This window comes from Hippoglossus hippoglossus, chromosome 22 (assembly GCF_009819705.1).
Source record: "Hippoglossus hippoglossus isolate fHipHip1 chromosome 22, fHipHip1.pri, whole genome shotgun sequence".
Lineage (NCBI taxonomy): Eukaryota > Metazoa > Chordata > Actinopteri > Pleuronectiformes > Pleuronectidae > Hippoglossus > Hippoglossus hippoglossus.
In genome coordinates, this window is record NC_047172.1 from 7,930,646 (window position 1) to 7,947,392 (window position 16,747).

The 16,747-nt window shown below is 41.1% G+C and overlaps 1 protein-coding gene across 2 annotated transcripts; it reads left to right on the forward strand.

Moving 5' to 3' along the window:
- The first annotated feature begins 793 nt into the window (after window positions 1–793).
- On the forward strand, window positions 794–16,475 carry LOC117755516 (serine/threonine-protein phosphatase PP1-beta catalytic subunit-like). Of its 2 annotated transcripts, none has more exons than XM_034575374.1 (8): window positions 794–931; window positions 6,354–6,485; window positions 12,725–12,955; window positions 13,048–13,152; window positions 13,261–13,332; window positions 13,585–13,736; window positions 14,762–14,896; window positions 14,995–16,475. In XM_034575374.1, the coding sequence occupies exons 1-8, from the start codon at window positions 880–882 to the stop codon at window positions 15,001–15,003; spliced, it is 888 nt and encodes a 295-aa protein (XP_034431265.1). In that variant the 5' UTR covers window positions 794–879; the 3' UTR covers window positions 15,004–16,475. The 2 variants fall into 2 exon arrangements, with proteins under 2 accessions (XP_034431265.1, XP_034431264.1); XM_034575373.1 differs by having other exon boundaries at window positions 15,006–16,475.
- The last annotated feature ends 272 nt before the right edge of the window (window positions 16,476–16,747 follow it).

The window sequence follows — 16,747 nt, forward strand, 5'->3', positions numbered from 1 at the left end:
ATTTGACGCTGTCATAGAGCTATTGATTCAGATATATGTTTTATTATTAACTTTATATACATTGATGGTGTTGTACTGGACTGAATTATGTGAACAGATGTTTCTTAAATCCAGGTGTGTGGCTAAAAATGTAGCAACATCTCTCAATGTAGTGTAGTTCAGTGCGAAACCACCTTTAACTGTGATTCAAATAACAAGTACACTATTAAATTTACACATTTCTGACAATCTCAACAAAGTCTGTTCATTATGAGTTAATTTAGTTGAATATGGGGCAGAGCAGTTTCAACAGATTGTACATGTGTGTGTTATAACTCGTATACACAGAGGAGGAGACTATATACTATTTTTGTATAATCCTCACATGTATTGCATGTTACTTATTAGTTGCTGATGCCTTTTTGACTCTTGCCTTTGTAATCCTGCAAACTTCCCAATTGTGGGACTAATAAAGGATTATCTTATCTTATCTTATCAGTTTTGATTCCAACTTGTTTAACTGATACTTATTTAAGATTTAGATTTTAAAGGGATAGTTCACCCAAAAGTGAACTATCCCTTTAATTGATACTGACTTATGCTGGTAAAGATAAATATGTGAATCATTTCTATCACTGCATATGTAGAAGTTGTGCGTGTATTTAGGTCGTTTTACAAAATAATAACATGCAAACTAGATATAACTCAACGCAGGATGTGTTTATGAATTAAAAAAGCCACAAATAAACGTATTTACTTTGTATAAATGTGGTTAAAGTGAGTTTAAGTGCATCACCTGTAGTGCTCTGACATCTACGGTTAGCTTCCTGCACAACAGCGCCTCCCCGCGTCCGGGGCGCGCATTGACTCGGGCCAGCGCTGTGCAGCATCAGTTCGAAGATGGCGGAGGGTGAACTGAACGTGGACAGCCTCATCTCTCGGCTCCTGGAAGGTGAACAACTTCCTCACTGACGCTACAACACTGCGCAGAGTTTGAGTTTCCGCTTCGATCGAGCGCTTTGTTGCATTAATTCGTTTTTGTTGTGTCGCGGTTGCTTCGGGGGAAAACGCAGGGAAGCGTTTAGCTAGCGCGGCTAACGGCGGGGCTAGCGGCTAGCTGTACCGTTAGCTGTTTATAAACACAGGCGGCGGTAAACGCCTACATCTCAGTTTACAGTCAGCGACTCTCCGACACTCGTGTTATCAGGGCTCCGTCTTTACTTTAGCTTCTAATTTAACTTTCTCCCGCACGTTTGTCTTTTCTTGTTGTATTCTGCCACGTTTATTTGTCCATATTACGGTCGGCACGCATGGAGAAGGAGGGGCTGGGACTGTTTAACGTTTACATTCAATAACTACGATCATTTGTCATCTCGGTCTTAGCGGCTACATCCTCCACGTAGGTTAAGTTCGTGTTCATATTTGTTTTTCCCTCAGGCATCAACGCTTGGTTTTCTGCGTCTCTGCCCTTGACGCGGATCATTTTGCTGTCACCTGTCCTAATGTGCTGTTCAATTTTAAAATGTCACGTTATTGGGAAGAGGAATCTTTAGATCAGCTGTAAAAAACAAGTGCTCCATTTAATATGAACACACACACACACACACACACACACACACACACACACACACACAAACACACTTGTATGTAGACCCACACAACCCCGTCTTATCTGACATTGAATGTTATTGTCACAACATCCTGGACCAAGTTGACTTGTGCTGTGACTCTTGTGAAGCAGGGTTGTCTTGTTGCTGCTCTCTCCTCTCATCTGGGTTTGTGGGTGTGTTTCAGTGGGTGTGTTGTTGTGATTCAGTGCACACAGGCTGCACAATGCGCTTCTCTGACCGGTTCATAGAGCTGGGCACTAAAACAATATCAGTAATTTTCACCATATACTTGTCATCATGAGCAAATATAACTGTGCCGATGGAGGTGGCGGGTGAAGTGTTTGAGTCCACAGAACACTTCTGGAGATTCAGGGGTAAACAGCGCTGCAGCCAAATCCAATACAACTGAAGTAACTGGGGACCACGTCTTCAAACATATAAAACCAACAGGAAATAAACCTGAAAATGCCTCCATTCTACTCCTGTGGTGTCATCTAAGTGTCCAGGCTCCAGCCATATGGTCCAGACCTAGTTTAAATTCATCTTGTGTTGTTTTGTTCACAATCTCCCTGTTACCTCGATCAAGGAGGTTATGTTTTAGTCTCAAACAACTCAGCCATGACATTTTGGAGAGAGGTGCTCCATGAACCAAGGAATTAACATAACCTTTTGGTGCAGATCCGAATCGGGGGTGGGATCCAAACTTTCTTTGATATTGCAAGAGAGGGCTTCTTTTTGACACGTTCGCTAATATCACAGGGAATAATTTATGGATCTTGATGAAAAGAAATCTGGCATATTTAAAGGACATGCATCTATGTGTGTGTGCAATTTGCTGCTGCTTGATTGAATTGAATGGGACTATTAGGCCGTTGCAGAGGTACATGCTCCACTGAGCTCCCTTCTGCTTGCTTTTGTGCTTGGTAAATCAAAGAAATCTTGTTGGTGTGTGTGGACCTGATTTTGGATTTGGCACAGAACGAGAAGTGCAAAAAATCGCCTTGTGTTGTCTGACCACCTGCTGTAAAGGAGGCAGAGACATTTCTGTTCTCCTGTGAGATATTCTTTGAGTCACACCAGAGCACGAAGGCAAATTCATCTGTCCTTGGCATAGATTTCACCAGTATCTCTGTTGGAGATGAAACTGTATGCCAGCACTGAAATGCATCTTAGGAATAATTTGGTATTATATTGCTGGAAAAGTGCTGTCACCCTGCAACTGCGATGTATTTCTTGCACAACTCATGGTAAATAAAATAAATAATATAGATACTCACTGTCTGCAACCTGCTCCTCGCCCGTTTTCCACTTACTTTTTAAACAATAGTCACATCTGTAGTGTCTCACATTTGTGCTCATCAGAGCGTTTGCAGTAATTGGAGCTTGCAGTTTGTCTCTTCACTTCCCTTGGCGGTGACTTGTTGATTGTGCTGCTCATATCTTCAACACGTGTTGACATTGGTGTCTTTCACAAGTGGTCAGTTTTGTTGTGAAACGATGATGCCGTCAGTTTTTCTCACACAAATAAAACAAGTGACTGCACACGACTAATTGATTTGGATGTTGTCATCTCATAGGCTTTTCACACAGTTGTTCAGTTTGTATCTAATGATGTGATGAGATAGAATTAAGTGTGAGTTGGTTAATTTTGATCTAAGGAGCAAATCATTGAGGAATATTGTAGATGTCAGTTAAAAGCACAAGATGCCCCCTGGTTTCTATGTCTGTCATCTCCCTAAAAGAAATCGCAGCTTGTGAAATGCCACCTCCAGTGCGGAAGTATTTCCCAGATGATTTCTGTGATATTTATTGATGAAATGAATCTGGATTCAAAGGGTAAAAATGCAAAAGAAAAAATCCTGTTAAGTATTCGTCTCCTGTTTGTCTGCAAACCTAGAATAAAATGTAAAATAACCTTATTCTCAAAGGGTTCAGGGAATCCAACCAATGTACCAGAGCTGGAATGATTGCAAACACTCCAACTGCTTTCAGACATGCACGGAAGTCAAAGACATTTTCCTGAAACTTTCTGGAGGGGCTGTGTGTGAGAACGCAAATGTCAGAGTCAGATGCTTATGATACTTTCCAGAACAGAAAATCACATCAGGATATTAATCAGCAACTATTTAGATAATCATTTTTTAAATAATTTTCTTCCCATGAAAATATACCAATCCCTAGTTCCATCTTCTGTCGAGTTTGAGGATTTGCTTTCTTTGGGCTCTGTTTTAACAATCTGAGCACATGGAGCTGGTCCATTTAGGGCTTGTCCAAATCCACTACTGTTAGTTTAATGATGGAAAAAAGGTCCCTGAATTAATTGTGAATGTGTTTTGGACGTAAGATGCAATAAACCAATCAGAGGGCCGTCTCCCACTCCCTTTAATTGGACTCTTGATTGGACAAAGATATTAACTGAGGCCTTATGAAACTTTAACAGGTATTTTTCATTATTGTCAGACATTTTATAGACATCTGACATCTTTTACTTAATAAAATAATTACTTTATTAGCTTTAAATGGCTTTCCACAAAGTCTCGTCTCTTTTTCAGGGGCATAATAAAGTTGTAGAGGGTCTGAAACACATTCATTGGTATTTTCTGATGTTCAGCACAGATGTACCGTATCAAGAGACTCATAATTCTCCAGTGCTAAATTTCCAAAGCAGAAGAAACGTGAAAAGCCTTTAGCCTTCACTCTGCATCTCAACATAATAGCTTATTGTGTGTTTTGCTGTCTGAGGAAATGTGGTCTTGAGGAAAAGCCAAGTGTCAGTGAGAGCGCTTATTCATTGGAATTAAACCTTATGAAACGCTGTCAGTTTCTCCAGACACGTGTACAACCACACAGTTACACACAGTTACTCACACACACAAACAGTAATTTGGTATATGATGTTGGCAAATCCTTGTCATGGCTCCATTTTAGCCTTTGCCCCTCAATGTTCTTAAGGACGTGATCTCTTTTTTTAAAGTGCCGGTCTGCAGAAGTGCAAACAGTGAAAGGTGCAGTGTGAAAACCAAGCGGGTGAAGCATCCGAGCTTAACTCGCTCAGCTCTGATGAGGCCGGGCCGTTGACGGAAGAGCCCTGCTTCTGCAATTTAATGCTTGACATCCTGCTCAGCACATGGGTATGAAGCAGTGCAGATACAGTAGATGGGCGATAAAGAAAATTGATGATGTCAAGCAGCCATTGATGAAGGTTGTTGGAGACTTAGAATAGTTCTTGGCTCAAAGATTCACCGTCTGTGAGGATGCATGTTCCTTTGGTTCATTCCCTTCTCCCTGAATTGGTTGAATTAGACGACTAATGTGCAAGGTTGTGACTGGGTGTGCAAGTAGCATGTTTGTGTTTGCACAAAAACACATTCACTAAGCTTTGGTAATTCCTAGTACACATGTTAATCCATTTGAAACTGCTGCACGTTTGGCCCTTCAGTTTTATTGTGTTTCCTCTGAGGAAACAAAAGGGGGAAGAAGTAAAAGGCTTGAAGGAAACTTCCTCTCTGACGAACACATGTTTGTTTCACGAGGGGTCAAGCTTTAAGGCAAAATGGGGACTCATTACATAACTCCTGAGTTAAGGATTTGTTAACCGCTTTTGTTTCTTTCATCAATCTTCATGCAGTGACGTCAAACTAGGACTGAAGTTTGTAAATGCAGTCCATTTACTGCTTGTACATTATTAAATACATGCAGGACTTTGTTTGAAGCTAATCTACTTACATGATTCTTGCTGTTATGGGGTTTGTACCCCGATGGTTGAATGCACTTATTGGAAGTCGCTTTGGACAAAAGCTTCAGCTAAATGATATGTAATCTAATAAAAAGTGACATGGAACAATTGATTTTTTTGGTATTGATATTGTATGACCCCTCTTTAGCCTGTTAAACATTCATATTTGTATTTCAGCTTGTGTTTACTATTAGCACAAATCTATTGTTGTGTAGCTGCAACTGTGTGTTCTTTTCAGGCTGTCCAAAACTGAAATAAAACACAAATATCAACTAGAATGACACTCAGTAGAGCACATGCCTCCACCAATCTGCAACAAATTGCACACATTTATAGATATCTGAATGTGCCAGATTTTTTTGAAAATCAAGATCCATGAATTATTCACTGGGTAACTGCTTGAAAATCTCACAATGTTAAAGAAAGTGAGAATCCCTGGTTAAGCCATGGGTTCTGATCCATACAGCATCCTTCCACCAAGTTGGTGGAGGTAAATATTTCAGACACAGATGTTTTAAACTAGATTATATTATTATATTGTCTGCCCCTCAGGTAATATGTTGTGGAAGCTGTTTTCTATATCTATTCACACTATCTCTGACTATTTCAACTGCTGACTGTAGCCAGTTTGCAACTCTCACTCTTTTCTTCAGTATAAATCTGATAAATCTGCACCCAGAGCCGTGGCAGAGCCCCAGAAAGGCGGCTTAAGCTAACAGTGCAACTACACAGCCAATAAACCCACACCACTGCTGAAGATGCAAGCTGCTGGTGTAGTCTAAGCAGTGGGTTTCTTAAGTATGACTGAGACCTAGCAGCTCTAAGCTACAGAATCATTACGCCCCCACAGCTCATCAGATTTTAAGATTGCTTTGTGGTTCCGCCACAACACTTCTTTTCCCCCTTGGCTGCAAACTATTTTATTATGGCCTGGCTCTGATAAACTTTGTTGTGTCGGGGGTTCCCGAACTTGCAGCATTACCTTTAACAATAAAATGTGAACGCACTGACTTTTCTCTCCTCTCCAGTGCGGGGATGTCGCCCGGGGAAGATAGTCCAGATGACGGAGGCAGAGGTGCGGGGCCTCTGTATCAAGTCCAGGGAGATCTTCCTCAGCCAGCCCATCCTGCTGGAGCTCGAGGCTCCCCTGAAGATCTGTGGTCAGTGATGTCGATTTACACCCACATTTTAGTTCCTTTTCTCACCACTTCACTTCATTTACTTTATCTTACTTACACTTGTTTTTTTCCTCTGTTACATACTCTACTGTGACATTTCCTTTAAATCACTTAAATGAGATATTTGCAGGCACTGAGATATTAAAAGCATAAATATGAAAATAACTGGTCTGAACACTTAAGTTAAGCAATAGCTGCCTGTCAAATATCTTCCTGATTCCTGAAAATGAATTCAGTGCCACTGTGCAATTTCTTGCACGACTTGAATCGACATACTGCTCTTGAAGTGATGTTATTACTCATATGAGAGGTTGCGACAGGCTGTGTTATGGATTGACACATTACTATAACAAAATGTCAGCACTATTTGTTTTTCCTGTGGTCCACTAATTTAAGTCTAGGTACTACATGCAGCTTGAATATTAGTTTACCATCCTTGGCAAATGTTGGATAGTGGCAACACATCTTAATTTGTAAAGAGCAGCTCAAACAGAAAAGCTCCAGGTCGGCTGCACCAGTGGCAAACTCCCACTCTTCAGAGCACAGCCCAGAGCAGCAATCCATTTCTTTGACGCAGAGTTTACTTATGTAACCAGATGGGATAACACTGCCTCAGCCTGGGTCATATATTCAGCCACTGTCCTGTGCAGGTTACAGAAGGTAGATTCAGGGGAAACATGTACACAGAACAGAATGTGTATCACTGTCATACACACGTAACATAGACAAACCACACTTTTGCAAGTTAGCTCTGAAAAACTTAGCACTATCTCGGTCTCTATCTGTCTCGTGCACATCTCAGCATACTCCCACATGCTTTATCTCTTCCCCCAGCCTAGTGCTGCAACTGCAAACAACTCTGGACTAATACATGTACAAATACAAATACAATACAAAGGCTTATATACTGTATATGCTCAGGAGTACACACCCGTCTCTCTCCTCATACAAGTGTCTGCATGCACATATTTACTTTGTTTGATTGTTGTTATATAGACAAAATGTTTTATTGTGCGAGTCTTATTAAGGCTCATTCAAGCTGCTTTTTCGCTTGTAATAAGCAAGTTCTCTAGAGAGCAGTGCAAAGTCGAGAGTTCCGGGACAACAACAAACATGTCGACTGGTTGTTAAGGATTCATCTATGTGGACCTGACCCCGACACGTGTCTGTAAAATATGCATGAGTGTGCAGCGGTGTTACTGTCACAGTGTGGGGTTTCTTTGTGTCTCTTTTTCTTTCTTTGTTCTGTTGCAACGGCCTCTAACCACAGGTTGATTACTCATCTTTAACCCACGACTGTTGGATCACCAGTTCCGACTATAAAGACCCAGCAGTGACTGCATTCAATTATTTACTAAGGTCACATGGATCAGATTCTACATATACTCACTCTCTCTCACATGTTAAACTTGAAGACCCTAGCACAATTCTGCCAATGTGTAATATATATTTGGATTTTTCAACGCATTGTTGTTGACGATGATGTTCCCCGTACAAATAATAATAATAATCAAACCCTCATTGTGAGGATGTGTTAGAAAGTAATTTGGACAGATGATGATTATTAACAGCAGAGTATAATCACAACCCTCTGCAAAATTACCAAGCAGATTAATTTCAACCACAATAACCTTGTGTTGATTAAGAACTAAATGCTCTTCATTTGTTAGCCTGTTGAATTAGCTGAGGAAAGACCAAAAGTCTGGCAGCTGCTTTGTTTTTATTGTTTGGATTTTGTGGAAACATTTATCACATCATTTCTAAACCCTCAGCAGTGTCTGGTCTTGGTTGAATATGATGCCATTTGTTATTGTCTGACGGAAAAGTAGCACAAACCGTTCACAGACTGAAGAGGAGGAGATAAAACTGTTTTAGAATGCACACTGACATTTTCAGATGTAAAGGATAGATTCAAACACTTGCCAGTTGTGGACATTAAAACGTGTTCTGGTTGCTGTAATCATTATATTATTTATATTATTATTATTATTATATTACATGTCATTTGGCGGATGCTTTTATCCAAAGCACCTTACAATTATTCTATGAGGGGGCCATTTAGGGGTTCAGTATCTTGCCCAAGGACACTTTGGCATGCAGATGGGGAAGACTGAGGATCGAACCGCCGACCTTGTGGTTGGAAGATGACCGCTCTACCCCTCAGCCTCCTGTTCAGAAAAGATCCCCTTTTATTGCGCTTTGAATGGAAGTGATGTGACTCAAAATCCATCAGCCATGACAAAATCCTTATCTTCAGAGCTATGGAATACAGGAGGGACTTTTGAGTACAAGCATCCTTCATGTTGTTGCTGTCCTGTCACTGCAGATCAGCATGAAAAATCTGTCCACTGGTCCAAAGAAAGTTGATTCAACTAACTCAGACTGCTTGAGCACAATATAAGCCTCACATGAACCTTTGTCCCCGTGTCACCTCGACTGAAATCACTTTTAGAAAGCATCATTTAACAGCCAGTAGAAGCTTGAACCTCTGAACCTGTTTCGTTGTTCATGTGGGTTTATGCACAGACTTAAAAACTTGTATATCTATGCTTTCATTAACAAGTCTTTTATTTTCTTAAACAAAATCTGATTTAGGCTGAAACCAGTTTATTTCTACAAACGTTACAGAATTTAACAACTTGACCAAAACAAACTGCATCCCATTTGAGAAGTGAGCCGACCACTTTGCATATATCTGTAGACAATAAGAAAGTAGACAAAACTATCAATGCTAAAATACTTCAAATGATAAATTACTTATGATATAACAATAGATGTAACCATATTGTATTAGAATATTGTCAGTAACTTGTATGAATTAGTCACCTGAGGTAGTTTCTTTGGTTATTGTTTACATCCAACATTGTTATATCAGACCTTTAAGGTGCAGATTAATTTACTTTATTGCTAGTTTGTTTCTTTCACTTGTATTTGTGCATGTGGTGTTTCCAATGATTCCTGAAATAAATTACTGCACATATTTTGTTTTTCATATCATTTTTTCTGTTTTCTCTTGAACATCTGCCTGTTCTCTTTGTTGGGTGAAGTGGATCCTTTTGTTTTTAGGAAATTAATTCAAGTGCCATGCTGTATAGAAAAGCAAAGACAGACTATATTACAGTTATGCACAATCAGCAGTTTTTTGAGTGTTTTTGTTGTTTTCATTCTGAACAGTGTTGTTTAGTGTTCTCACACTGCTGTTGTTTTTTGTTTGTTGGTGCTTCTGAACCAGCTGATGATCTGACTGCACAAGGTCACACTACAGCATGCTTGATCATAGCTTTTATTACTTAACTACCAGTGTTCTAATGCTTGGCCAATAATGGACATTATCTTGTGCAAGCATAGGCAATATTTTTATTTACCATTTAGCCTTATCTTCAGTAGGCTACATTGTAGCACTGCAGCATGAATATATTTCTTGTATTTTCCATAAATATCCATTTATGTACCACAGTCACAAGATTACTACTGAATACGATTACTGATGTGCACTTTTATTATTGTAGAGCGGCCGTATGACCTGTTCTTTTATATTGTGCTGTCTTGAGATATATGTTCTCCATTTATAAGACTGACCTTCCCTTTGTTGTTGTTTTTTTGTTTTCTGCCTTTTACTCAGCTTTTAAAACCCTGAATATCTGCTGCTATTCTTGGACTGGTTTGACTCTGCAGAGGCAGTCCTGAGTAAATAATTCACTGTCATCCTACAATTTGTTGTGAGGAAGGAGGCAGGGGGGCTGCTGAATTGAGATTCTCGGTGAAGCTCACAAACTCATGTACGCAGCAATAACTCAGGCTGCACTGGTCCTGCAACGACTCCTAGAATTTGATGAAACTGAACTCAGCTCAGGCCATTTTCAAACCGACAGCCAATCAAACACTGGCCAGTAAATCATTCTGAGCAGGGGAAGTAACAAAAAAACATAGACCACTGCACTGAAAATATCAGCGAAGCTAAGCGGTCGTTTGGTATGCCATGAATGAAAGAGCATTATTTTATAATCCAGTTTACCCAGCTTTTACTACAGAGCCACAGCTCAGCTGAAGTTAGCCCGGCTCTTACAAAGTTCACTCACCTCCAGCTGTCGCTGCAGAGATTACAGTCTATGTTGCCATGTGTCTGCATCTGCCATTTTATCAAAATGTGGCTTTGGCATTTCTTTTCCTTTACTCAGAAAACTGCTTCATAAATTAAGAATGCTACTTGTTTACTGCTTCATGGCCATTTCTGTTTTGGTGCAGGCATAAGCAAGAATTATTGTTTTCTGTGTGATGTCCACTGTGTTTACTCAGTCCTCTGTCGGTTTCTGACCACAAAGACTTAAAAACAGTATTTGTAGGTTCAGGAAGTTCACAGGTCAGTTCCCAGCTTTAGTTGATTTGTGCAATGGAGACTTAAACTGTTCCCAGTAGGCAATGGATGAGGTTGGATGCCATCCCTTTAGAACTGGAATGACCAAAAATTCATCCCCTATCAGCGCATACCCCATCTTCTATGAGAGAGAGATCCATGTGAGCATCCTGTAGTTTGTGCTGCTAACTACTAAGTCGCATAAGTTTCAATTATTAGTTGAAACCAAATGGCATTGAAAAGAACAGGAGTGCAGTACTCGTGGTCTGTCACAATCCGCAGCACCAAGTACCCGCATAGGTGGCCATTAAAACATCCATAAATATTTTACTGTTTTCTGCAGGTCGGCAGGATTCGGTATAAATTCATCGGATACTGCTTTCATTGTGCACATGCTCGAACAAGCATACAGCTCTACTGCAGGAGTGTCGTCCCCCCGCGCCCACACCCTGAGCGATCAGCTCCAAAATGTTATAATCTGGAGATACACACCAAAGTAATATTAACATCATGTTTGGTGAAAATCTGTCTGTGTTTTAGGTCAAACTCCCTCGTAAGACTGAACAAATTGCCCACTGCTTATTCCCAAACACAGAACACTAAAGATATGACTAGTTTTACTATTGTGGTGGGCTAACATTCTAATAATTCATCGTTTCATCCACCATCACATTTTCCTTCTCCTAAAAGAAGGTAAAGCTCAAAACGAGTGACCTGGATTATGTTACTCTAGCGCTGCATTAATACTTTAAGACTTGTTTCATTGATTTTGTATATTATTGATGGGAAGGACTGTGAAGTTGTTACCATGCAGCACTTGCATCAGAACTGTGCATGGCAGGCTGGGGATGTGAGAAATGATTGATGATGCACTGAGAATAAGAGCTGTACTTCAGACATTCATGTAATCATTCATTTGCAGAAAACGGTGCTTTTACGTGCTGCCCTTAGACACAGGCAAAAATAACTACAGGCCCGTGCAGGCATATAGGTTTGGTGCCAGCTGTGGTTTGTGTTTTGGTGCCGAGATCACTGACAGGCACCGTGGAAAAAAATTACATCCCAGCCACTCTCAAGACTCCAGTATAAAGTTGCAATTTTTATTGGTTATTTTAATCTCAAGGCCAGACAGCTGCACACTTTAACAAGACCTATTTTCATTTGTATTATTTGGTGCCATCTTGTAATGAAGCATTGCCATAAAAAGAGTGTGGCACATGCATTTTCTTTCTGCTTCGGTCACAATGAAGCCTGTTATTATTGTCCTTGCTGTCCTGGAGATGCCCTCTGCAGTCATCTTTGTCTGGAGCACTTAGCCCAAAATTGGAGCAGCTCTTCAGTTGGTGCAGGAGGATAAAAAAGGAAGCAGGTCTTGGCTAGGTGATGAAGCGAGGCTCCCCCTGCAGAGATCCTGTGCTTTTGTGAGCGCGCCTCCAGCTCATCACTGTCTGACTGGTGTCAAGGAAAGGAGAGAGAATCCCGGGAGAGCTGTTAAAATTAGTCAGTTTATGCCACTATCTGGATGTGCGTCCTTTATTTTTGTGATTAGCCTGGATTGGAGATGTTCTGTCCCTTGCTTGCTCATGTCCCATGGGCCATGGCATTGACCTGATGGCTGCTCTAATGTGTGCATCCATTACCTTACCTCTGCGATCATAGTAATAGCCACGGCCATATGGTCAAAGTTTCTGATATATCACCACCAACCTGCAGGTATAGCTGTGTTCTTAAACTCCGCTTCAGAGAGAGAGAGGAGCTGGTGTGTATGCATACGTGGGGATGAATATGTTGATTGTTCTTTTGTCTCCAAAAAAAGTATTCAACAGTGTTTGTCCCCCCCCCCTGTCCTCTCACATCCTCTTCTCAGGTGATATCCATGGCCAGTACACAGATCTGCTGAGGCTGTTTGAGTATGGTGGCTTCCCTCCAGAGGCAAATTACCTTTTCCTGGGCGACTACGTGGACAGAGGGAAGCAGTCCCTGGAAACTATCTGCCTTCTGTTGGCCTACAAGATCAAATACCCAGAGAACTTCTTCTTGCTCAGGGGCAACCACGAGTGTGCCTCTATCAACCGCATCTACGGGTTCTACGATGAGTGTGGGTAGAATTAAACTCCTCCTGCGCACAAACATCCCTGAAGTACCTATTTAACCAATGTTCCAATAACGTGTGATTGTGTGTTTCAACAGGCAAGCGCAGGTTTAACATCAAGTTGTGGAAGACCTTCACTGATTGCTTCAACTGCCTCCCCATTGCTGCTATTATCGACGAGAAGATCTTCTGCTGCCATGGAGGTGAGAGACGTCATTTTCAACCCTTCTCTCAAATCGGAAAAAAGTGGCTTTTTTGACGACCTTGTTCAAAATGTCTTTGGAGAAACTCCTCTTTTATTTCTGTTTCAGGGCTTTCGCCTGATTTGCAGTCGATGGAGCAGATTCGCAGGATCATGAGGCCAACAGATGTACCTGATACAGGTAGCGTGTGTGTGTCTGCACGTACTTGTGTGCATGCTCATCCTTGAAACTGCACATATTCACTTCCTCCCGATATCTCTCTGGATTTTCTTCCAGCCTTTCTCTTCCTGAACCATCAGCTCTTATATCAGTAAATCATTTGTGTTACATCAGCACCTTCGTACTCCCTGTTGTCAGCCGGTGCTCCTCTTTTAACTCCTTCCTCACTCATATGACCCTCCTCTCCCTCTCTCCCCTCTGGGTGTCCCTCAGGTCTGCTGTGCGACCTGCTGTGGTCAGACCCAGATAAGGACGTGCAAGGCTGGGGAGAGAACGACCGCGGGGTCTCCTTCACCTTTGGAGCAGACGTGGTCAGCAAGTTCCTCAACCGCCACGACCTGGACCTCATCTGCAGAGCCCACCAGGTAACTGTGAAGGAAACTAAGCTAGAGAGGCTGGATATGATGAGGTGTAATTCGAAAGGAGCACACTGCAAGCAAATTAATCTTGGGGCTTAAAATTGGTTGGACATGCACTGTAATGATGGCTCACCTCATTAGATTGTGTGTCCTCATTGCAAGTAATAACTGTGACTGATACCAGGGACGTTATAAGAAACCTGAATAGAAAAGTCTTTAACCTTAAAGTGTCTCAGCCCTCGCCTGCTGAACTGCGACACAAAGTCAATTTTGATGTAAAAAAACCTTGTGTGATGCATCAACTGTGTTTATTTAAACATCAGACATAAACCCTTGCATTTTTTGCTCTGGAAAGATCTGACAACATAAAAACATATTTTAAGTCTTATTTGGGGATAAACAAATTAAATGTTTTATGATATTTGATGGTGATTCCACAAATGTCGTTTTTCGGTGCCAATGACCATTGGAAATACAATCATCGCTCTCTCTCCCCTTTCATTTAGATACGAGCCCGTTCTAGTTATCCTAAAATAGGTGCCCAGAGACGTCACCAAGATGGCTGCCAAGTGGCGAGAATTGCCTATAAGGACTTTGATGATATAAAAGACACAGACCACAGTCTTAAAACACGTATTATTAGACCTGGTGCAACAGTTTAACCCCAAATTTTCTGCTCTCATTTGATCTATTATTTATTCTAAATTTACAGAGATATTATCAATAAAAAAAATGTTCTTTGCTTATTGAAAATGGAATATGATTCAGAGAACCAAAAGCTGCTGTCTGCATTCGTAACACAAGACATCAGATACATGATAGAGGAACAAACTTCTCTGTTAATTGATGAACATCTAGCAGGAGCGTCCACAGCTATTTGTGCTCTGCGCGTTTGGGCGTTTGATATTGATTCAGCCGTAGGTGGTTTTGTACACTCAGTCTTGATGGCTGAGTCTGTTACTAGCTGGACATCTGCCTCTGAAGTATTGATCACCGTGGGAGTTGGAATAATCTCATGTGTCTTCTAACAGGTTGTGGAGGATGGTTATGAGTTTTTTGCCAAACGCCAACTGGTCACACTTTTCTCTGCTCCAAACTACTGCGGGGAGTTCGACAACGCTGGCGGCATGATGAGCGTCGATGAGTCCCTCATGTGCTCCTTTCAGGTAATGTTAAAACCTGCAGGGACATTTATGCTTCTAAAGATTTTCTTCATACACACTCTGTCTCACATACATTTATTTCTCTCTCTGTTTATGTGTTGGTGTTTTAAAGATCTTAAAGCCCTCAGAGAAGAAGGCCAAGTACCAGTATGGTGGGGTAAACTCTGGCCGGCCTGTCACCCCACCCCGCACCACCCAAGCCCCCAAGAAGAGGTGAACGTTCAGCCTCGGCTCTTCCCCTCCCTCTCACCTTGTCCGTCCTTGGTCTGCCGTCATGGCAACCCCTGTAACTCCCCTGTATAGCAAAGATATGGGGCTCATCTAATCGCCCAAATCTTTTTTTCCCCTCTTTTTTCCCCACTCACCCTCCGACTCCACTGACAGCTCTTTTCTTAATGTGTATGTGTACATAAATTTGCTGTGACCAATCTGTTTTATTTTTGTTTGCCTGTTTATTGGTATTTTTGATATTATTAACAAATAATCTTTTGGTGGTTTTACTTCCGATACCACTTGAGTTTTTTCTGAGATTCTGTCTCGTGTATGGATAATGCCTTCTCCTTGTAGAGGGGCTGAGTTCAAAGAATTATTTTCAGTTAAACAAAAATGAATATTGTTCTTGCCTTGATCTCTGATAAAGCAGAGAGAATTCCGCCAATATATTTCAATAAGACTGATATTTACGGCCAGTGTTAAATCTGTACACACAAAAAACATCTCTTAGATTCCAGTTTAACAGTTTGAAGTCATTATAGCTTGTGGTTGTTGTGCACAAGCACAGTTTGTATATTTAACCGTTGAAAAAGTCCACGTCCCTATGAGTAGCAAAGAATGTGAAGAGACCGGCTTGAATGAAATAAAGAGGCTGAATCAGTTGCTGCCGACAGTGGAGACGCTCTCCTCGAACACATCTTCCTCCGGGCATCAATTCCTCCACTCCGTTATGTCCCTCCCCCCCGCACCTCAACTCCACACCCACACACAAAACATGCCGCTTCTCAAACCGAGCTGGTAGATGTTCTCCATCGGCTATTCCTTAATTCTTATTTCTCACCATGATAATTTCCCAGATATCACTGAACTAGTTCAGGTACAGAATATGAAAACTGGTTGAGTAGGAAGTGGGTCCCAGTACCAGGCAGTTTTGTTTTGTGTGATTGTGATACCACCTGGTGTGCAAATACAGCATTACAGTACAAATCTGATGTAAATTAAACTCGACAGCTCAAGATGGGTTCTTCATTACAACGCCAGTAAAAAAATGTTGGAGGTACTTCAGTTGTCTATTCAGCTGACCAGCGATTAGCCCAGTCAGCGCTTCAGCGTCAGTCCACTGCAAACAGTTGCCTCTTTCTTTTCTTTTCTCCTTTTTTCTTTGTTTCTTTTTCTATTTTGCTCTCTGTGGTATTCTTCTTCTGTTGGACTTCTGCGTTCTTTCTTCACATTGTTTACTTTTTACTCACTTTATTTATTTCCTAACGACGATAATAAGGAAACAATGAGGTGTTACCAAAAGCTGTTTTGCAATTTGTACGAGTTTGTTTGAAAGTCTATAAATTAAATAAACTGGATGGAAACTAAAGATTGTTTTGTCTGTATTATTTGTGTCTGTGCGTTCCAAAAACATGAAAAGTTGCTTTTCCCTCTACACTGTCAGCATCCAACCAATACTTTAAACACATGAAGAGGCATAAAGTGTGAGATATATGTACAGTCATTACATCATACTCAGGTAAAGAGGACGTCTCTTGCTGGTAGTATTCTAGTACTCTTCTTTTCTGCCCTAAAACAACCAGGAGGTCAGTTGCAGGAGGAAACGTGTAGTAAGTTCAAGGTGAGACAAGATACAGACAT